Here is a 24,507-nt window from a genome sequence, read left to right as displayed (position 1 = left end):
AATCTTTGCGCATGTACAATGCAAGCCCATTGACTAATAAGAATCGAGTTGTAGGTAAATCCCCTGCAGGCAAGATGATTTTTATTTTCTTTAGCAGTCCACATCACTTGATGTGTGTACTCCTGAATCTTTGTTCTCTGTAAGTATTATTGAATGTAGCCAGCAGTCTGTCATAGTTCAATGTTTACCTCAAAAACATGACATCTAAGCCAAGACTGTTTTCAATGATTGGGGAAAAGGTTGTTGAAGGAAAGTAGTTAAGTAAGAAAACCTGGAGATGCTGGACTCCCAGCTGGAGAACCTTAGAGGGATACACAGCATCTCTAGGAAGGAAAGCGTAACCAGTGTTTGGGCCTGAAGCCTTTGTCAGGAATAAGGAAAAAGAAGTAGACGCTTGAACAAAGAGGTTGGAGGAGGTGTGGAGGAGAGGAGGGAGGAAGGGGAGGTCGAGAGGAGAAGAGGGAGGAAGGGGAAGGTTAACAGGTAAGAGGAAATTAGTGCATACAAATGGGAGAGTGAAAGAGAAAGTAGCTGAGAAGTGATGGGGAGGGAAGAGGGCTATATTCTCTGATAGGAGAAGGAGGGAAGAGGTTTGGGAGCTGGAGAAAAGAAAACAAGAGGGCTAGGGAAAGAGAGATTGGGGAGGGTGTTAACGGAAAGTAAAGGTCAATATTAATACCTTCTGGTTGGAGACTGCTGACTCAGAGTATAAGATGCTGTTCCTCCAATTTGTGGGTCGCCTTGATTTGGCAATACATAAGACTGACATATCAATGTGGTAATGGTATGTGGAATTAAAATGGTTGACCACTGGGAGGTCTTTGCTGTTGCAGTAAACAAAACGAAGGTGCTCATTGAAACAACCTTCCAGTCTGCATCCAATCTCCCCAATGTCAGGGAGACCACATCGAGAGTAAATGATCTGTACAGACTCACAAAAAAGTTAATTGCTGCATCCTCTTCATAAAGAAACTACTGGAAACTAAGTACCTGCAAGGTGTAAAAACATCGAAAAAAGGTTTATGACGTTGCAACTTCTTGGTATTGGCTCTGTATGTGCATTTACAGTTACCGAGAGTCAGTGTGGAGAGAGTGAAAGTGCAAGCAAGTTGAGACATTGCAGAACTCAATCTTAAAGCAAGCTATTTTAAAGTTAAAACAAGGTGAGCAGTGTTAAGTGTTAACGAACATACTAGAGCATGCAAGATATAAAATCCAAGAACACATAGGTGGTTGTAAAAGGAAATAAATAGTTCAGTAGAAGTAGGTTACATCCAGTAAGCATGATTTTCACCTCAATATTCTTGAGTAGAAGGCAAGGCTGAGCATGGGAGAGAAATTCTGCTTCTAGAAATCAGTTTTGAAGCATCACACAATCACTAACTCAGTGGTAATCCCAATATGCCTTGTTTTCTGATGTAGCACAAAGTTTGGAAGAATATTGCAATCGACAGAAATAGGACAAGCACTATTTCCTTCCAAAAGTTACCAGGCACTTGAACCTTCCCCATGTTATAGTAAACATGGGCTCCACCATTAGCACAAAAGTACTGTCCACATCATTATAAAGGCATTTTTTTCTTGCATCCTGATATTTGTGAATATCTCACTATCTTTTGTATTTATTATCTTTTTAACCTAATGTACACTATTGTTTTTTTTTCATGAAGGATCTGTTTGGCTGCAGCAAGTAATGATTAGATGCATTATGCAATGTTCATGAAATAAACATGTTCATTATCATTAATAAATTATGCATATTCAATCAAAAGATGGAGAAAAACTAATGATACATTATCACATTGAAAGACCTCTAGGAATTTTAATGTCCTTAGAAGACAGGTTTGTTTATGGTGTCAAACATAAAAGAATCCTGCCAAAGCTGTTCAGAACACTATAACCTTTTATTCAATTTAGCATCTAGTATTCTGACTTCTGAAGAAATGGCCCCCACAAATGTCACAGATTGCCAATTTTGTCAAGTGACAAATGTGATAGTAGCTGATTGTCGAAGAATAGCTCCCAAACCTCAGTTCAGAACGAGAGAAAATAGTGATTCAGGTGGAGAGATTCAGTGATATATAGATGTACAGGCCTCCATTCCCCAATGGAACTGTCCTTTTAGGAATGTTGCAAGCGACCAAAGAAAGTTGTAGAAATAGATCACATGACTGCACTTAAGAGTCTCTGGATGAACTCTTGAATTGCCTAAGGCAGTGATTTTCAACCTTTTTCTTTCCACTCACATATCACTTTAAGTATTCCCTCTGACATAGGTGCTCTGTGAGTAATATGTAGGTGGAAAGAAAAAGGTTGAAAATCACTGTTTTAATTGTACTTAATTGACTTGTTTCAAGCACGGTTTCATAGCTCCACAGGAAATGGGCCATTGACAATTTTTCTCAAGCAAAATATTTCTGTAACAATTGGGTCTAGAGCAGTGATTTTCAACCTTCCCTCCCCACTCACTCACATACCACCTTAAGCAATCCCTTACTAATCACAGAGCATAGGGATTACTTAAAGTGATATGTGAGCGGAAAGAAAAAGGTTGAGAACCACTGGCCTAAGACATTAAAGGTGAGGGCCAAGTGCTGGGTTAGTCTGAATAAATGTCCACTGGTTGACATGGATATGGTAGGCTGAATGGCCTGATTCCTTGCAGTATGATTCAAGAAAGGATGTCCAATAATTTTAATTAAAACACAGGAAAATTGTTATTGTCTCCCTCTAATACAGTTCTAACTTCTCAGAATTAATCACAAAGAGAGATCTGTAAAATTTTGCAGCCTTTGTGGATGACAGAAAACATTAACATCTAATATTAATACTGAAAACTACCATGGAGTGAGACAGTAGGATTTTGGCCTCATTGTTGATTGCTGAAAAGTTATTACAGATGTAGACGAACACATCTGCACATCTTTTATTAATTGGGAAGGATATATTGGGTATAATTGAACAGCAGGGGCTCATGGGACGAAAGGTTCTTTTACTGTGCTGTATGTCTGTATGTAGGTTTGCATATTCAACAATAATCTTGGTAAGGAGCAATGTCAACCCAAGGACTTAATCTGGAGAAGTTTGGAAATTCTTGGGAGAGAGGTAATCTGGTCAATGATGGCCATTGTTTTCAATTACCCCTTTTTTGTGATAGACTAGATTCTGTCAGACAAGGATTGTTTACAAATTGACATTCCAATGGAGGGATGTATTATAGCAATCCAAATAATGTGGTGTCAAATATGATGATTACAAACCAAGCTGGATATTATTCCCAAGTGGAAAAAGAGATCAACACATCAGAAAAAAATGGCATTTTCATCAAAGAAACTCATACATCAACAATTCCAATAGAATAGGGGTGAAAGGAAGGTAATAGCAGTAAAATAATATGGCAACTACAAGGAAAGTTTAAATCAGAGTGTTGACAATGAAGAATATCTCTCGGTTTTGATGAAGGATCTCAAACCTGAAACATGAACTCTGTTTCTTTTTCCACATTTGCAATGTGCAATGTCCAATGTCTTAGGCAGCTAAGACCCAATGGAAATTGCTGATTTCAATTTTCCATTGGGTCTATATTAAAAAAAATGATTGTTTCCTTGATGTCATTAATCTTCACTTAAAGTAGCTTGAAGTCAAATGTTGAATGATTAAGATAAATCTCTACTACACTTGAAATACTCGGAGAATATGTGACTGATATTAGATCAAATTTCACTTTTGATTTACTTGAAAGTTTTATGTGATGGAATAGGATCAAACATGTATTGATTCCTTCTTATGATCCTGCTTAGGAAAGGAATATGTTTCACTTTGTGTAATATGTAAATTAGTCATGAAATACATAGCATTTAGAGCATGTATGTAGAGAGACCACATGCTCTTGATTTGTGGTGACTACACTAACAGATAAAATTCTGGATCATTGATCCACAGATATGATTTAAATCCCATTGTGGCAGCTGCAAATATTAAATTTAAGTAATAAAACAATCTGGAATTTCATTGAAAAGATGGTCTCTGTAACAGTAGCCATGGAATGCTTTGAAACTCCATCAGTTTCAGCAATATTATTCAAAGAAGAAAATCTACCATTCTTACCACCCTCCACTGTTCTAGGGAAAAATAAATTCTCTCATTGCCTGTGTTTACTATCTCCTGTGAACAAATTTTTAAAATGTAGCACCTTCAGTTAGATCTTCCTATGTCCTCTAGATCAAAATTAGTATCAAAATTCCTTGTCATGAATAAGTCACAAATTTGTTGTTTTGTGGCTGCACCACAGTGTATTCATATTCATATAAACTACCGTACAAAAATAAATAAATAAAGTCGTCCACAAAGGCAGACATTGGTCATTTAAGAATCTGATGGCAGTGGCGAAGAAACTATCCTTGTGCCATTAAGTGCTCATCTTCAGGCTTCTGTACCTTTTTCCTGATGGTAGCAGAGTGAAAAGGGCATGGCCTGGGGCGGTAGAGTCCCTGAGGAAAGAGGCTGCTTTCACCTCTTGTAGGTGTTCTCACTGGAGTGAAGACTGGTGTCTGTAATGCTGCAGGCCAAGTTAACAACCCTCTGGAGTTTTTTTTTGTACTGAGCATTGGCACTTTCCTACCAGAGAGTGATGCAACCAGACAGAATGATCTCCACAGTTCACCTGAAGAAGTTTTTGGGAGTCTTTGGTGACATACTGAATCTCCTCAAACACCTCACAAAGTATAGTTGATAAGTAGCCTTCTTCATGATTTCATCGACATGGAGGCTCCAGGACAGATCTTCAGAGATGTTGTCACCCAGGAATTGGAAGTTCTTGACCCTCTCCATGCTGACCCCTCAATGATGACTAGTTTATGTACTCCTGACATCCTCATGAAGTTCATAATCATCTCCTTGGTTTCGCTACATTGAGTGCAATGTTGTTGGTGAGACACCACACTCAACGAGCTGATCTTGTAGGCCTCTTCATTACCATTTGTGATTCTGCCAACAACCGCAGAGACATCAGAAAATTTGTAGATAGAATTGGAATTGTGCCTGGCCATATAATCATGTGTGTCTGGTGAGTCGAGCAGTGGGCTAAGCATGCATCCTGGAGGTGCACCTATGTTGATACTCAGTGAGAAGCACACATTGTTTTCAATTCGTACTTACTGAGGTCTTCTCTTGATGTTATTCAGGAGAGAATTTATAAGCAGTTCAACATAATTCAATGTCCACCTCAATTACAATGTTCTTTTTTCCAGGATTTTTTATCCAGCCCAATCAATTCTAGGGTCACCTAACCAACTATGAAAACAACACTTTCCCCTCAACTCTCTGGAGGTCTTGGAGACAACTCTACATAGTTTTGAGTGTGGCTGTCATTTCTGGTAAAGATTATCTGAGTTTTAAATAAGAACAATCTTCTACAAACAGGATGCTGGAGAACGTACTGCTCTTTCACATAACTCAGTTGCGCTTTAGCCCTGACTTGGCATTATTTTCGTCTGCCAACATGCCTACTACTCTCAACACCCTTATCACTCTCCATGCCACTGCAAGTAAGATTTCTAAATATTCATTTAACAGTTGAAGATTTTTCATTTATTTTATTGTTTTGTATTTACAGCATAGTGGAAGCCAAAAACCGTGCTGCCCAATTACACCCAATTAATCTACCCACCCCATACATTTTTGGAATCTGGGAGGAAACCTGGAAAAAACTTATGCAAGTCATGGAAAGAATATACAAACTTATTACAGACAGCACCATGTCGCTGGCTGTAATAGTGTTGCGCTAACCACTGCACTAACTTTACTAAATACTGAATTTCTGAATACTGGAACAATTTACTCGCTTTTAGTGAGCAGATTCTTGTTAACGTCAGAGTTCACACCAAATATCGCATTCTTTCACCAGTGTGCTGCCTGCCCTCAGAGCAGACATCACAGGGAATTCTCATGCTGAAGGTTATGAGTGAGGATGATTAAGTCACTGATACTCTTCCTGAAAGGTATTGAAGCATTGTATCATAAAAGGTTTAGCCAGGAAGGACACCACATGTAGGAAAGAATTAGTGAAAGTATGGCTGAAGCTTCCTCAGTCACTGCTCTCTGTGCACTAGCCTTCTCCTAAGCTTGTTTCTCACCAAATGCAAGGACAACATACCATAGAGTGTTCACCTTTTCCTTAAGCTTGCTTCCCTGAGCTGGTCCACATCAACTTGCATTTGACCTCCCTTTTCTCTAATGACTCTGATCTGGAGAGTAATATTTTCATTTCTCATTAATGTCATATATTCTACAGTGACACCTTTGCCAGAGTACTCATCAGGGTCTAGGCTCCATTCAAGCTAATCCTAAACCTGTATTCAGAATTCCATGGCTTTTTCTGTGTTAGGCCTCAGTGATCTCTGCTCCTATTAATAACTCTCTCATTTTTGCCCCAACACTCAGAATTTCTACAACTCCAAATACCACCTGAGCCAGAGTCAAGCTGTCTCCAGTGTTTTAAGTTATAGTTTGAAAAATCCAAATGAGTGTTTCTAGAATCCAGCCTCCTGATAATGTATTTAACCAACTTCCAACAGGCAGCCTTCTCCAGTTCTCATGTTCACTTTACTGTTGTTGGCCTTTCTTCCAGTTAAAACACGTAAGTTATATGATATGCAAAGTGCTGGGATCTTTCAAAAGTAAAAGATGAAAATCTGTAGACACTGTGGTTGAAGGTAAAAGAATTTTTACCTTTGCTATATAGACGCTGCTTGACCTGTTGAGCTTCTCCAGCAATGTGTTTTTACTGGGACCTTTCAAAGTTAGTGAAGGGTAAGAATAGATGTGATTTCAGATTTTTGCCACACATTTAATATTTTTATTGCTGTGGAGTTGAATAAGCAAAGCAGGAGACATGAAAGTAACATAATCAAATAATTAGATTGATGATGCTCTTATTATTGATGTTTCGAAAGACCCTGTTAATATTGGGCATGGTGTCCACATTATATTAGTGCACATTAAGATGAGTGATAATGGTGCTACTGAATTCAGAGGGTGCTGCCAGCTGTCCATTTCCCAAACTGATAAAGTATGCAATTAATTAAAAAGAAGACAATCAAAATAAGACATTCAAATATGTATTCCCCAATGATTCTGTTTGGCAAAATCAGAAGCAAGTAAAATAAATTGGATGTGTGGGTTTTTGAGATGACTAGAGGAAGTAGAATTTACCATTGCTTATTTCCTTCCTGCTGATCAGGAAGAGAAACTAATTCTTTCCCCTTTGCATTTAGATAGAACTATAGCCTAAATTCTCTCATATAATATTTTCATATGGTTACTCTTCAGTGAATCTACAAGGTACATCATTGCCTCTTGTCAGGAATACTGTGGCATAAGTGGTTATTCATTGACTTGGAGATGTGAGTTTGAATCCAGCCATGATAACTAGTGAATTTAAATTCCAGTGATTAACAATAATAAGTTTATTGTCATGCACAATGTATAATATACATATGCACCAAACAGTAAGTGCTTGGTAAAGAAAATAATAGATTAGAATACATTATATTGAAATAAAAAGTGGCTATAAGTATAAAAAAGAGAAAGAAAATAAATATTTGCTGTTTCCCTAATGGAAGAAAAGAATAACTTTCCAATAATGTAGACAGATCTTGTGTGGTATCAGAGGAGTCCATAATTATTGTATCAAGGGAAGGTTCAAGAGACTGATAGCCATTGCAATGAAATTGTTCTTAGTCCTGGAAGTGGTGGGCCTTCAAGCTTCTGTGATCTGCCCTGTGGTAGCAGTGAGAAGATGTTGTGACCATGGTGATGGGGGTCCTTTATGATGTTCCCTGTCTTCTTGCGGCAAAGCCACACATAGATGCATTCAATAGATGGAAGATCAGAGCTTGTGTTCAATCCAGCTATGTTTGCTACCTTCTAATACAACCTTCTGTGTTCCTGAACACTTGAATGTTACCAAACCAGGCAGTGATGCAACCAATCAGTATAATTTCCAGAGTGCACCCGTAGAATTTATATAGAATATTTGCTGTCATACCAAATCTCCTTAGACACCTTAAAAAGTTGCTGAATTGGTGCATTTTCTTCAAATCACAGGTATCTATGTGAGCTTATTATTGATTTTAGGATGGAGAAGCTGACAGACCACGTACTGGTCTGGATTGATGAGATGGAGGTGGAGAGAATCAGGACGTTTAAGTTCATGGGGTCCATATTTCAGAATACATCTACTGAAGCTAACACATCAACATCTCTCTTTTCTGAGGAGTCTGAGAGGATTTGATATGTAATTGAATACTCTATTAAAATTCCATGGGAGCACTGTGGAAAGTACACTGACTCCCATGAAATTGAGAGCAAGATCATTGTTGTAGCACCATCCAACCAGATTCTCAATCTCCATCCTGTATTCGGATCATCATTTCCAGCCATTAGGCTAACAATGATGGTGTCATCAGCAAATTTGTAGATTGAGTTGGAGGTGAACTTGGCTACACGTTCAGGAGAGGATAGGAAATGAGCAGGGAATTAAGCACACGGCCTTGGGGTTGATCAGTTTGGAAGAGGTGATGTTATCTCATGTCTGAGCTATGTCTGGGACTAATTGATTCATACAGAAGTTTTTCTTTGGTGTGGATTTCTTCTGTGCCTTCCAAACTACTTCAGCAACTTTAACAAAAGTTTATACAAAAGAGCTAAAGAAATCTCTTGGTGCCTGCCACATTGACCACCGCCAGTGGGCTGATATCGCCTCAAACCGTGCATCTTGGCGCCTCACAGTTCGGCAGGCAGCAACCTCCTCTGAAGAAGACCGCAGAGCCCACCTCACTGACAAAAGGCAAAGGAGGAAAAACCCAACCCCAACCCACCAATTTTCCCCTGCAGCCGCTGCAACTGTGTCTGCCTGTCCCGCGTCGGACTTGTCAGCCACCAACGAGCCTGCAGCTGACGTGGACATTTTACCCCCTCCATAAATCTTTGTCCGCGAAGCCAAGCCAAAGAAGAAGAGAAAGAATAAGAACATAATAGGAGCAGGAGTAGGCAATCTGGCCCATCGAGCCTCAATCTCACTAACAAACTCTAGATGTACCCAGTACTTGTAGAATTGTGGAGACATTCAAAGAAAATTAACCAACTCAGCTGGAACCAGTTGGGGACTTTAAATAATGGTGATTTTTTTTTTTATTGCTGAACACATGTTCAACTGTGCCAGGTTAAGACAGGGCACCTTGAGCTGCATAATGTTCCTGTTGGCATCAGATCTGTATTACATACTGATTGATGACATGAGCAATTAAACTTTCACTGTGAAGTGCTCATCTTGCATATATTTCCACTACATGGTGCATGAGAAAATTTATTTATGACAGAATATGTTTCTTCTAGAAGGTGGATGCTGTTCCCGGAAGTAGTTTGTCCCTTGCATATGGCAGCGATAGAACTGTGTAAAGGCATGAACCTACTCTATTACTCCTCCTGAAGCCAAAAAAATCTTTCTCATCAATTCCAGACAAACTCTCGACCTCAATTTAAACATCTTGCACCCCATTCTTTGACAGGGAAGAGACTTTATGTTCCACTGTAAAAATTGACAAGGTAGGAAAATAAATTGCCTCTTACCTTCCTGCTCCAATTATTTCTGGATTCTGATCAGACAACCTTCATTGTGAATAATCACTGTCTTTCCACAAGTACAATGTTCCCTTCAATAAAAGGTTTTCTCCGTTTTGATATTGAGCAACTGATTTGAATATTGTTATTTTGTCAGCTCCTGGGTAATCAGTTGCTTGCTAATCTCTCCTTCTTACAGTTCATGTAATGGGAGAGTAAATAAACTGAATTCCTCTCAAAATTCAGTAAATCCAAGGCCACCCCACCCATAAGCAGCAGCAATCATGATGTGTAGTGAAACAAGTTATTAGAAAACTCAAGCCAAAAACATCTCTAATGATAAAAAGCATGAAGTATCTTGGACATGTGAAGATTACAGAAGTGTCAGACTGACATAGGAAGAAACTAAATGTACAAATACTCCCATATTTCATATATAATTTAAATAGAACTTATTTTCCTGCCTCAGTGCAGTCTGAGAGCAATGGGAAACTAGGCCCATCATTGTCCTTTGTGAGTACAGGGATGTGTAGATCTGGAACTGCTTCAGAGCAGCAATGGCATTAAAGGGACAAGAAGCTATTTCAAATTTTAATCATAACATAATGTTTGTGGTTTTGTTAATTAATGAATGAATTAATCTTTTGGTTGTGACTTTCAGAAGGTATGATCTTCTTGTCCGCTGCTTCCATGTTAATTTTCAAGGATTTGTGCTCTGTGTTCAAGGTTGTGCTGCTGGGTAATAACACGCAGATGAGAATGGTATCCAAGCAAAAGTTCCGGCAAACCTGGAATTTGTCAATCAGAAGGTGGGACCAAGCAGTAAGTAAAGACAATAGGTTCAAATGATGCAGAAGATACTGTTTTGCCTGTGAGATTTCCTTTATATTCCACAAGTCAGAGACTGTTGTATGACCTAACAGAAGTTGGTTTCTGTTTCACTAATAGGAAAGCAATGGGTTAGAAGGGACTGAGGCAAATATTTCCAGCAACTACACGTGCAACTTTTGGAGAGTAATTTGCCTCGAAATAAGTGATTTAACAAAATACAATCTTCATCATAAAATCTAAAAGAATACTAACATTTAGTAGCAAGCATTGTAGCTAAAAAAATAATTTTATATTCATAAATACAAAATAGAAAATAAGTCCTGAGAAAACATCCTCTGATGCATCAGATATATTTACAACATATCTCAAAGCCTTTTGAAAAATGTTTGGTCTTGAGCTGTGCCTAGTTCTATGCAGAAATGTCTGTTGCTCATTTGCAAATAATTTTGTTCGGTTGTTTGTTCATAAGCTATGGGCATTGCCTGAAAACCAGATATTTGCTCGTCAGTCCTTTTTGATCTTAGGTTGAATGGTTTGTGAACCATTTCAGAAGGCAGTTTAGAATTCAACCAGTGGTTGGTTTGGAATCACATATTGGCCTGAATATAACGTAACATAACAATTTACAGCACGGAAACAGGCCATTAGGCCCTTCTAGTCCGCACCGAACTAAACATCCCTCTCTAGTCCCACCTCCCTGCACAATGCCCATAACCCTCCATCTTCTTCTCATCCATATACCTGTCCAACCTTTTCTTAAATAATACAATTGACTCCGCCACCACTATTTTTCCCGGAAGCAATGTGTAGACTTGGAGTTTCGTTCACTGAAGCACTTCAGTAAATAATTGGATTGTACGACAATCTTGAAATATCATGGATATTGTTATTGATATGACCCTTTCATTCCAAATTGATCTAACCTGACGTCATCTGGGGATGATGTTTCTGCTGCCTTCAGGAGAGTGAATTGGAGGAAAGCATCTGGTGTGGATGGAGTACCGGCTGAGTTTTATAAGCCTGTGCTGACCCACTTGCCAATATATTTACAGATTTCTTCAATGTCTCACTCCAGAAAGGCATGGTACCCACCTGTTACAAAAAGGTGTTAATCGTACCAGTGGCCAACATGACTATCAACCAATGGCACTCACATTAACAATGATGAAGTGTTTTGAAAATCTGGTGTTGAAACATATCAGCTTCTGTCAGAATGGCATTCCAATTCATCTGCTGTAGCAACAGGTCTATGGTGGATACCATTTCACATACTCTACACAAAGCCTTGGAACACTTGGACAGCAAAAATGAATACATCAGGATACTCTTTATCGACCACTGTTCGGCATTCAACACCATTAATCCTTCAAAACTGATCAGCAAATTCAAAGACTTGGGACTCAACACCCCTCTGTGTAATTGCATCTTGGATTTCCTCGCCTGCAGATCACAGACAGTGAGGATTGGTAAGAACATTTCCATCAGTACTGGACCACCACAGGGCTGTGTTCTTGGCTCCTTGCTCTACTTGCTATACATCTATGACTGTCTATCTCGGTACGACAACTGATGATGATATCATGGTAGTCGGTTGTATAAAAAGGGATGGTGAGTCAGCATGCATGAGACAGATTGAAAAGTTGGCTGAATTGTGCACCAACAACAACCTTGCACTCAATGTCACCAAAACCAAGAGCTGATTATTGACTTCAGGAAGGAAAAACTATAGGTATATGATCCAGTGATTACTGGTGGATCAGAGGTGCAGAGGGTGAGCAAATTTAGGTTATTGGGAGTCACTATCTTGGAGGATCTTTCCTGGACCCAACACATTAATGGCATCATGAAGAAAGCACGTCAGCGCCTCTACTTCTTCAGGAGTTTATGGAAGTTTGGTATGACATCAGAAACACTGGCAAATTTTTTCAGATGTGTGCTGGAAAGTGTACTGACCTTCTGCATCATGGTCTGGTATGGGGACACCAATACCCTGAGTGTAGAACCCTGCAAAACATAGTGAACACAAACCAGGTCATTACAGTCAAAACCCTCCCCACCATCAAGAACCTCTACAAGAACACTTCCCTCGGAGAGCAGCAGCAATCATCAAGGATTCACACCACCCAGCACACACTCTGATCTCTCTGCTGCCATCAGGAAAGAGGTAGAGGTGCCACAAGACTCGAACCACCAGGTTCAGGATCAGCTGCTCCCCTCCACTATCAGACTCCTCAACAACAAACTCAATCAGAGACTCATTTAAGGACTCTTGCACTTCATTGATTTATTTTTCTCTTTGTATTGCACATTTATTTACATTTCTTTATTTGTTTACATTTGTATGTTGAGTTCAGTTTTTTTTTCACTACCAACAAGTGGTAATTCTGCCTCACCCACAGGAAAAAGAATCTCAGGGTTGTATGTGGTGTCATGTATGTACTCTTGTAGCAACTGTGTCACAGTGTGAAATGAAGAATGAGAAAATGATCAGACATAGTCGAGTCAAAGTTCAGTAAATGTCATTTACTCAAATAGCCACCCACAGCTTTTTAAAACCCTGCATGTTCCAAAGGACATCATCGCATTGTGACGTCACGACGGCACTCGGAACCTCCCAAGCCAGTTCGTTTAAGCCTCAGTGAGCCGCTGCACTCTGACAATAAATCTTCAGAATCAAAATCAGAATGAGAATTTATTCTCATGAACAAGTCACGAAATTTGGCGTTTTGCAGCAGAATTTTAATGCATATAAACCACTTTTACAACAATAAATTTAAAAAAATTAGATTAAAAGTGTTTGTTTCATTAATTATTCAGGAATCTGATGGCAGTGAGGAAGAAGTACTTTGAAGGTTTGGATATGGACAAAGCATTCCCATCTCAGATAGTATTGGGAACCATTTCAATTTGTCTATTGTCACAGCAGGTCAACAACAGATGTCATCTTGCTTGCCCTCTAGCTCTATTCTGCTTTAGATCACTTGGACAACAGGAGCACTTACAGCTCATTGTTAAATACAATCATACCAGTAAAATTTATGACCAAACTAAAGTATCTGGGATTCCTTGTCCCCCATCAATGCGAATCAACATCACCTTCTCTATGCTGACCCTCCACACCGGTACACCTAAGGCTGCATGTTTTGTTGCCTGCTCTATTCCTTATAAATCTATGGCTGTATAGTCAAGTTTGGCTCTAAATTTATCCATAAATTTGTTGATGACACCACCATTGTTGATCAAATAACTGGAAATGATGAGTCATGTGCCTCTTTAAGAAATCTGGCGATAGGCACTAAGAAAATCGCGCCAAGTAATCCATCAGTTAGTGCTGAATGTCTTTGGTAATTATGTCAATTAACTTGTTCTTGTTTTACTCGTTTTGGAAACAATGGGTGCAAATCAATCTCCCAATTATGTTTTAAAATATAAAGTAGAAATGTCAGAAGAGATGCTGTAGAACTTCAGGTCAAATTTGCCTTTTACTATTTTTGTCTGTCCTATCCCTATTCTGTTTTATAGCTGTGGGAATTTGTAGAAAATGAGACCATTTTTATTAATTCATGCTGACTCACATCTTTGAGAAGATTGCTCCTTTTTTATTGTCAGGATGTTGCCTCAGGAGTTTCAAAAATAGCTGGGCAATCAATCAGTCAGATTCTTCTGATCCAGTAAACTTTGACTCACTTTTCTCTAAATCATCAACTGCACAGAATTTTCTGCTTGTCAATTTCAGTCAAAGATCTAATCCCTGACAGGACTATGGTCAATGATATTGAAAGGCATGCTGCTTACACCTATGTCGACAAGATGGCAAGCAGAAAAACCCAATCAAAAGAAAATGATCATCTGAGATGAGATGCAAAGATATTGTTTGGATGATCATCAACCAATTTAGTCAATCTTTCATCTTTAGAAACAGCAAAGTACCAGTAATATAAGCTACCATTTAACTGATAGGAAATCAATCTATTTAATGAGAGATGAATGATTTTCACAGAATTCATCGAAACAATTTTTGAGCTGTAATTGATTTGCATTGAATCTCTTAACGGTTTGACCTGTAATCAGATCATTTTCAATAAAAGATGTTATTCATGGAGGCTGAGAATGTTATGATCATTATTTCTTTTGCACAGCTTATACCAAAGCATTTCCATCTCGAGACAAACTATGCGCTTATTGGATATGAAGGCCATATCCTCTTTAAACAACTGTAAATGGAACAATCAGTCAGTGGAGGAGGTTGTAGAAATAAGATGTTCCTAGTTCCTAGTGTTACGTGGTTTCCCTTCTTAATAAATCATTATTAATTTTCAGTGCATTTACTTCTTCCCATACAATCTATAAATTTGCCAATGACATCACCATTGCTGGGCAAATAACTGGAAATGATAAGTCGGAATACAGGATGAAAATTGAGAATCTGGGAGTTGCCAGAGTAACACTATTGCTCTGAACATCACCAAAACCAAGGATCTTATTGTTGATTTTGAGAAGGGAAGCCCGAGGGTCTACAAACCTGACTGCTTTGATGGGTTGGAGGGGGAGACGGTGAATAACCTCAAGTCCCTGGGAGTCCATGTATTAGAAGACCTCTCCTGGAACCAGCACATCAAAGCAACTATACAGAAGGCATACCAACGTCTCTACTTTCTAAGGAGTCTAAAGACACTTGGTATGCCATGAATTGTTTATTGAATTTCTACAAGAGCACCTTGGAAGGTATACTGACAGGTTGCATCACAGCCTGGTTTGGTAATTCGAGTTCCCAGGACTGAAGAGGCTGTACAAGGTAGCAAACATAGCCAGGTACATCACCGAATCTGAAGTTCCATCTATTGAAGATATCTCTGTGAGACAGTGCCTCAAGAAGGCAGTTAAGATCATAAAGGACCCCCATCACCCTGGCCACAACCTCTTCTCGCTGCTACCTACAGGAAGAAGGTATTGAAGACCAGCATCTCTACATTCAAGAACAGAATCTTGCCAACAACTTATGAACCTTCCTTTGTTACACTAATGGACTGCTCTGACACCACCAAAAGGACAGCCATGCTATTATAAGGCCACGTTTTTCTTGCACTATGGTAACTGTGAGCATGTATTATCTTTCCTTTATTATCTCTTTTTAATCTAATCTAATTTTTTTCTTTCATGAACAACCCGTTTGGTGAAGCAGGTGAGAAATACTGTGCATATGTACATTTTGCAATATATGTGACAATCAGCTCATCGTCATGAACAGAAAATGAGGATGTTGCAAATTGGTGATGCAAAAGGTTTTATGGAAGAGAAAACATTTATTTCAAAACCTAGCATTATGAAATATAATCCCACCATTTTAAGTGAAGCAGTGGTAATTTTTTAATCTTGCAATAGCAACAGTCATTTTCCCAGTAGCACAAGAGAAGTCATTCAAGCTTGTGACAAAGGTACTGTAAGTTGGTGTGATGCCAGCAACCATTATATACCTATAACCCTATACATAGCATATATCGTCACGAACATGCAAGGCAGCCCCAGACCATGACAGCGAAACAAGTTTCAAGGTGCTCAATAGTTATATAATGTTGGCGTTTATTCAATAAGATGGTGCTGGGAGTTCCGTAGACTGAATGATGAGGAAAATTTGTATGTTTAAGTCCAAGCATCAATCTCGTTGTCAATGAAATCTGAAGAAGGAAATGGTGACTGTATCTTCATATTGGAAACTTAGAAAGTTTCAATATGGTTTAGAATCCTTTTCTACATATATTGAATGTGTATTTAAAGCCAATGGAACTTTCAAATTAGAAAGCTGTCCATTAAATGTTGAATTGCCCAACAAACAATTCAAAAGAAGTAGCAAGTGATCCACTGAACTTAAAACAGAGATGCAGAACCTTATCCTGACCGGGACGTTGGCTGGACTCTAGAAGTTCTTCTTCTTGCTGAGAGATGTTGCCACCTCTCAGAGAGTCTCTAACTTCAGCAGCGGGACCATGGCTTATATTACCCAAAAACTGCTTACCCAAGCACCTATTCCCAGCGCAGCAAGAAAGATAAGCAAGCAAGCTAGCATGCTAGGCTTCTATCGAATAACATAATTTTCAGCTTATCACCTTGAATACAATGGTTTATTTTGCATCAAGGCTAGGCCTCTGACAGTCTGTGACCAAAACAAGCAGGAAGATTAAATGTTCTTGATACGCAGATGTCCTTTCTTCAGATAACTGCATCTCTGGCCCCTCGGTGGAATTTAGCTTATGTCTGCTGATTCTAAAAAACAAGCAGGTTCTCAGCCTTGCAGAAGCAAAGGTTGCAAAAGTAAAAAACATGGTTTAAATCTTCCATTACACTCATACCTTGAAAAGAAACATTTGTGTCTTTGCAGAGTCGATAAAGAATTTAAAGGAAAACATCAAGCCTTTGTAGGTGTAAATTTGTAACCCTTTATTATTTTTCAATTTTAATGAGTTTCATGACAGACTGAAGGAATGAACTTAGTGGATTGACTTATGAAAGCACCTATTCTAAGTTAATCAGTATGCCTATAATTACTTTTGAAATAGGTTGTTTTCCAATGATAATCATTCAGAATAGTGATGCAAACATTAATGATGTTCCGATTATCATGTGCACTGAAGAAGAACGTCATTAAATTGTAACTGAGGTGCTGTAACAATTATACAAGAATAAAATGAAATTAAAGCAAAACAGTTGTGCTTTTATACTATGTGAAGTGGTTTATCTTGGTTTAAGAGTGGATAAATATAGTTAAATACCTTAAAAGCTGAAACCTAAGAGAGTATCTGAACAGAGGTTATTTAAGAGATTGGTAGAATATTAAGATTTGACATTTGTCCATTTACTGAGAAGGACCTGAGGGTAAAAGTAACAATATGCTTACAATATGTGTAAAATACAGATTGGTAGTAAAGATTTTCTTTTTGTCCATTACTACACCAATCATGAATTAATAATTGCTTGCAATGCTTTGGGCCATGATATTGAGGCAGAAATGGATAATAGCCAGGAGAACAAGTTGCTTTTATGCCCTGCACTTTGATGGAAAGCAAAATAAACTATTTCCAAGTAGGAATAAGGGGATCTTGCAATCACGGTGTCGATAGATTTTATTACTTCCCTCTTAAATCATTAATGGCATTTTGGACCTGAAACTGCAACTATTTCTTTTTCAACAAAGGTGTTGCTCAACCCATTGAGTTCCTCCAGCATTGTTTTTGGATTTAGTGGTGGATACATTGTGTAGAATAGTGATCTTAATATTTTTTTCAGTTTTTTAGCAGTGATTCCCTCATGTTCTCAGATCTGTGGACTAGCATTTATTTTAAAAAGTATGGATACTAACTTTCTTTTCAACATCACATGATTACAGCCCCCATTTTGAAAACAAATGGTCTAAATGATGCCAGATGTGAAAGAATAATTCATACCCCAACACAAGTGTTGATGACCTTCTGGTGTGAACTTCAGATATTGCAAAGCAAAACAATTTTGAGTGGTGCATATCAATACAGTTTTAGTGGCAAGGCTGGTGATAAAAAATTGTTCGAAAACACCTAAGACCATTTTAATTCTGTCAAAACAACTCTTGATTTGAGCCTTTTAAATGGGGCGTCCTCCCTCACCACCATTCAGGGTTCTAACAGTAAATCAGCAGGGGTCATCTACTGCATCCAGTGCTCCCGTTGTTGCCTCCTCTACATTGGAGAGACGGGAGTATCGCTTATCAGGATATGGCTTTGTTGAACCCTTCGTGTCTGTCCACTGTAATTATGGAGATCTTCCAGTGGCCACCCATTTCATTTACACATCCTATTCCCTTGCTAATATGTCTGCGCATAGTCTCATTCACTGCCAGACTGAGATCTCCTGCAAATTGGAGGAACAACACCTCATCTTTGTCTGCACACCCTTCAACTAGATGGCAATAACATCAACTTCTCCAGATTCCATTAAACCCATCCCCCATTTCTTCTTCCACTGTCACATTTTTCACATTGCTTTCTGTGTGTGTGTGTGTGTGTGTGTGTGTGTGTGTGTGTGTGTGTCTCTCTCTCTCTCTCTCTCTCTCTCTTCCCTTTTCCCCCTATCTCCTATCATAGAGCCAAAATCAATTCTTACCTCTCCTCTTATCATATCCAATTTATACCTTTTGTTGGCTTGGACTCCTCCCCCCAGCCAACCTTGCCATTCTGGGACTTGCATCATAAGGTGAAATTATCATAAGGGTCTACCTGTATTGGTAGTATTCTGTCCTTTCCTGTCCTGTCCCTTCTGCTGCTGGTGGGAGGCCGACTTCCCCGCTTCTGCTGGCCCGGGAGGTCAACGTTCCTGCTCCTGCCAGGAGCCCAAGGTTGTGCCGGGTAACATGGGGCAGCGGCTTCACCTTGCAACCTATGTTGTGATTTGGAACGCATGTGCAGATTGCTGGCTGTCACTCTCTCTCCCTCCCCAGCAACCGCAATCTGCATATGCATTCCAAATCACCTTTTTTTTATAAACAGCGTTAGGTCCATCAACTTACCTTTACTCAAAATGGATTCTGAGCATCGTATCTTCAAAATATTATGTCAGAACATAGTAAGACAGGGTCTATCTGTATTCTGATGCCTTCCTGTTTTTTGCTAATTCCTTGAAGAAGGACTCAGGCAGGAAACGTTGGTAATATATCTTTACCTCCTATGGACACTACAAGACAAGCAGCATTTCTGTGAGTTTTTACTACAATCACAGCATCTGCAGACATTCATGTTTCACTTGTAAATGGTGGACAGGTTTCAGGAGTTAGGAGATGAGTTGATCGCCACAGAATTTCTGGCCTCTGACTGGCTCTTATAACCACTTTGCATATATAGCTTCTGCAGTTGGTAACAACCCCACCCCCACCAAACCCCTGGAAGTGGATAGCGGGGGATTCAGCAGGGCATTGTTCACAGGCACTCATCAAGAGACCCCCCACAAGCTCTGCAGCAAGAAGGCAGAATTGGAGCAAGTGTGGCCCAGGTGAATTGGCAAGTTTGCTCCAGTTCTTGTAAGGCAAAACAAGAATAGAGAAGAAATAATATAGGGAAAGGAAATTGCCTTAAAAAGGCAAATAAGACAGGCCTCATCAGTCACCTTTTGATATTAGTTCTGCATTAGCACAGCATGTCCTGTAGCCCTGCATTTCACAAGTCACACTCTTTTTTCTTTGTGTTCTCTTTCTCTAACTTTTCATGCTTTTATGAACGTAGGAACATGTTCTCCCTCACTAACAGCCCCCATTAAACCAGTGATCAACGTATCGCTAGTATTACTCCAGCATGACCCTATCATATATTATCTTTGTCCTATCCATTACTCCCACCCTCTCTGCAGCTTGATTTTATAATTTGCTTTTGCTACTTCCTGATTCTTATAGAGGGTCTTCAACCTGAAATATTAACTGTTTTTCCAAATGTTGTTTCCAATATGTTTTTAAAATATACGAATTCCAGCATTTGTAGTTTAGAAGACTTGTTCAATGTGGAAAAGAATAAGGCAGTGATTTAAATGCAAATAGGTTGCAAAGACAGTCTGAGAGTGGAATGGTCAGAAATGTTCTTTCTGGCTAATAATATTCCTGAGGTAGAAGACTATGTTCAATATCCAGACTCAGAGGGCTGCAGTGAGAGAGTGAAAGGAAGCATTTTTTTATTCGCACAAATTGACACTGAAAAAATGCTGTATTGAAGCAGTCTGAGTGACCACGAAACGCTGTGGGCCTAATCGCCGCTTGCGCAAATGGCTGAACGGTTGTGAAACGCTGCAGACTTGATCACCACCGATGCAGCTGGTTGAACGGCCGTGCAATGCTGTGGGCCGAATCGCAGTGCACATGGTGGTTAGAGACTTACCCATAAGATGACGCGGGGCTCGCGTCATGTCCACTTAAAGCCCAGCGCTCTTCGTGTGCATCGCCAGGATGTGGTGACATCACGTCCAGTCCTGGGTGTCTGGGCCAGAGGTGACTTAAAAAGAGAGGCAAGTTTGAATAAACATCATTGCTAACTAACTACTGTGTCTGGTGCATTGATTTAGTGGCGCTGTTGCAGCAGATGCTACAGCATGCCTTTTTAATCTAGTTTCTCGTGGCCTTTCAGAAAGCCATAGATGGTTCTTTCGCAGAGGTGATACAGAATTTGGAACAGTACTTTAATCTAGTCATTTGCGAGAGAGAAGAGCTTTAAATTTGGCACGTGGAATTTGAAAACAGGTGAAGCAATCAGTGTTTATTGGTGCTGAAAGACCCCTAGAGGCAATGGAGAGTTTTTGGACCATGTTCAGTGGAATAGATTTGTCTGTGGCTTGAATGATGACTGGATCAAATCTAATCTGTGATGCATGAACAGCCTCACCTCATTCTGGCTTGTGAAACTGCACCTTCAATTGAAAACTGCCAAAGAATTCTATCTGTTGCCAGGAATAAATGTGACAGTGAAAGAAGCTGTGAGAACTCTTGCAGAAACAGACAGCAACACATGGATTTCACTGGTATGAATCTGTGTTACCAATGTAAAAGCAGGCATTCTCCATGCACTCGTTCTTTTAAGTCAAAATGCAATTTGTGGTAGAAAAGCACAGACCATCAGAAATCCAAAATCAGTGAACACAAAAAAATACAGCACAATATAGACACTCCTGTAGAAAATGCAGCATGTAATTTGTACAGCAACTAAAGCATGATTGGCAATTATTTTGAAGAAACAAACTTTTAAAGGTGGTGTTGTATCACAGATTGACCTAGAGGCTGATTGTTTCTTTATGAGAAAGAATATCCATGGCAAGAAATTCAGTCACTACCTGTGGTACAGAGCACAGTCTCAAGACCAACTTGAGATATTGAAGTAAATGGTCAGTGACTAGAATTATCTATTTAACAGCTGCTGCACCATTTCATCAGATGCAAGGATCGACAACGAGATAGACAACAGACTCGCCAAGGCAAATAGCGCCTTTGGAAGACTACACAAAAGAGTCTGGAAAAACAACCAACTGAAAAACCTCACAAAGATAAGCGTATACAGAGCCGTTGTCATACCCACACTCCTGTTCGGCTCCGAATCATGGGTCCTCTACCGGCATCACCTACGGCTCCTAGAACGCTTTCACCAGCGTTGTCTCCGCTCCATCCTCAACATTCATTGGAGCGCTTTCATCCCTAACGTCGAAGTACTCGAGATGGCAGAGGTCGACAGCATCGAGTCCACGCTGCTGAAGATCCAGCTGCGCTGGGTGGGTCACGTCTCCAGAATGGAGGACCATCGCCTTCCCAAGATCGTGTTATATGGCGAGCTCTCCACTGGCCACCGTGACAGAGGTGCACCAAAGAAAAGGTACAAGGACTGCCTAAAGAAATCTCTTGGTGCCTGCCACATTGACCACCGCCAGTGGGCTGATATCGCCTCAAACCGTGCATCTTGGCGCCTCACAGTTTGGCGGGCAGCAGCCTCCTTTGAAGAAGACCGCAGAGCCCACCTCACTGACAAAAGGCAAAGGAGGAAAAACCCAACACCCAACCCCAACCAACCAATTTTCCCCTGCAACCGCTGCAACCGTGTCTGCCTGTCCCGCATCGGACTTGTCAGCCTCAAACGAGCCTGCAGCTGACGTGGACATTTACCCCCTCCATAAATCTTCGTCCGCGAAGCCAAGCCAAAGAAGAAAGAAATCTGTGATCGATGTCATCAGGCAACAGTTGAGTAAGGGGGACTGGCAATAGATCGCTGAAACCAATGCTGTAACTCATCTACCAGACGATGATTCTGATGTATACATTAGGGATGTGTACAGTGAAAACACGATTTTCCTGTTATAATTTGTAGACGATAGTTTCCTAGTCACAGCTGAAACAGTTGCACAGGAGGCAGTCTTCCGATTTAAGCCTGTGCTTGCTGTCTTTGAGGCTGGTCCAGTTTGCATATGTTCAAATGCAGAGTGTTAACCACCCTACAACAGAAAATTTGTATTATCCACATATCATGATTTCCTATAATACTCTGCGAGGACAGATTTTGCATGGATTCCATGCAGAACATCTGTTACTGGCTGCAGGAAAATTATTGGCAGGAATTTGTGCATTGGCTAGGTATTGGTAAGGTTTAGACTGTGGCGTCAAATTTATCAGGAGTGGAAAATGGCCCGATCTAAGTTACCATTAAGACAAAAATGTGGGTGTCAAGACCACTCATTTATATGTTTCTGGTGAGTTTTATCAGAAAGATAGCATTAACTACTGAATCCCGGTAGCTGTACTTTGTTGCAGGGGAGTTTAAAAGTGAAACAGAGTAGAACAGAGCCAGGACTCAGCAGCTGGTGAGTTCAGGAGTTGTACCATATTTTTATGCATATAACGCACACATTATATGTGCTTTTTTACAAATCAGGTACCCCCGCCCCCCAGGCTTAATACGTGTGTGCACGCTATACAAAAATATTTTAAAATGTTCAAAGAACGCGCGCAATTTATAGCAGGCATGGGAAATTTTGCTTTTGGGAATATCCTCTTGGCCTGGTGCCATGATATTCTGAGAAACGGGATATTCTGCCAAGGGCATTGCACCTGATCAGTGTTAATTGCCCAGACCAATCACCTGATTTTAGACATTAGGATAATTCTGCCCTATGGCCTCAGTTTGATCATCCTCAGTACATCAAATCAAACTGTAAATTACTCAAAATTCCACACTATTTTTAACAAAATAGGCTTTAAAGAAAAACTTTTTAAAATAATGACAATTAAAATCCTGCTTATCTCTGAAACCTGTCATTGATCTATTTAATTGATTTCTCTCCAAAGATTGTCAATGTGTTGCAGCAGGATATCATCTATATAATGGACAATTGACACCTCTGAGGGATTGGGCATTCATTGCTGGAGATTAACTGTGGCAGATAATGTGACTATGGAATGTGCTTTGTCTCATGTCTCAAATTAATGTGAATTGCTCTTGTAAATCAAAATGTAGAATATTACACCAGTCCGGTATATGCATGTGCATGCTATACAAAAAATTTTTTACTCATTTTATGATTTTCTGCTTGTTATATGTGTGTGCACATTATATGAGTGAAAATATAGTACTTTGTTTCAGGGCAACTTTAAAGGGGAGAGGAGGGTCAATTGGTAGCAGTTTCTATTACAAATGGAGTCAGTACTAATTAAAGAGAAGAGAAGCTCAAATGAAATGGCCAGTGTGGGAGGGGCCCAGTGAGGGAGTGGAGAGTTAGGAATTTGGCAAGAAGAACTGAGAATGTGCTACAGGTAAGGTCAGGTAAGATATTTTCATAGTAATCCAGAATAGGTAGTGGAGAAGGAAGCCAGGGCAGAGAAGTGCTCCATTTGCAGGATGTGGGAAATCTAGAACCGCATAAGTTTCCCTGATGACTACACCTACAAGAGGTGCATCCACCTGCATTTCCTTGCAGACCATGTTATGAACTGGAGCTGGATCAATTCCTGATCATTTGGGAGGTGAGGGGGTGATAGACAGCAGCTATAAGGAGACAGTCACACCCAAGAGGCAGGTGTTAGGTGACTGTTAGGAGAGGGAAAGGGCAGAGTACTTCTGTGGCCATTCCCCTCAGCAACAAGCATACTTCTTTTGGTACTGCTGAAGGGATGACCTATTTGGATGGCTGCAGGACCAATAGAACTGTGGTCACCTCTGAGCTACGGAAGGGATGGGTGAGTTCAGGCAGTGATAGTAATAGGGGACTTGATAATTAGGGGAACAGATAGGGGATTCTGTGGCTAGAAAAGAGGCTCCAGGATAGTGTTGCCTGCTCGGGTCCGAGATGTCTCTGAGCATTTGCAGAAAATTTTAAGGGGGAGAGTAAGCACCCAGAGGTTGTGGTACATATTGGTACCAATGGGATAGGCTGGAATGGGGTAGAGGGCCTGAAAAGCAAATTTAGGGAGTTTGGAAAGAGGCTGAAAAGCAAGACCTTCAAGATGGTAATCACTGGATTAATCCTGGTGCCACGAAGGTCAGAAATAGAAGATAGTACAGACAAATGAGTGAATCA

At 39.9% G+C, this 24,507-nt stretch overlaps 1 protein-coding gene across 37 annotated transcripts in view; it reads left to right on the top strand.

The window, feature by feature from the left end:
- Positions 1-24,507, top strand: part of cox11 (cytochrome c oxidase assembly homolog 11 (yeast)) — a 368,290-nt gene that overhangs the window by 90,181 nt on the left and 253,602 nt on the right. For 36 of the 37 annotated variants that reach the window (XM_069893135.1, XM_069893153.1, XM_069893156.1 and 33 more), the window contains one exon: positions 10,348-10,443. Coding sequence is in view for 2 of the 37 variants with exons in the window: in XM_069893165.1 (XP_069749266.1) it covers positions 10,375-10,443 (69 nt within the window). In the remaining 35 variants the exon portion in view is untranslated. Of the gene's footprint in view, positions 1-68; positions 140-10,347; positions 10,444-24,507 lie in introns of those variants that run through there. The other variant, XM_069893166.1, reaches the window with a different exon arrangement.

The sequence above is a fragment of the Narcine bancroftii genome, chromosome 8 (assembly GCF_036971445.1).
Source record: "Narcine bancroftii isolate sNarBan1 chromosome 8, sNarBan1.hap1, whole genome shotgun sequence".
NCBI lineage: Eukaryota > Metazoa > Chordata > Chondrichthyes > Torpediniformes > Narcinidae > Narcine > Narcine bancroftii.
This window is presented reverse-complemented; position numbering and strand designations above follow the sequence as displayed.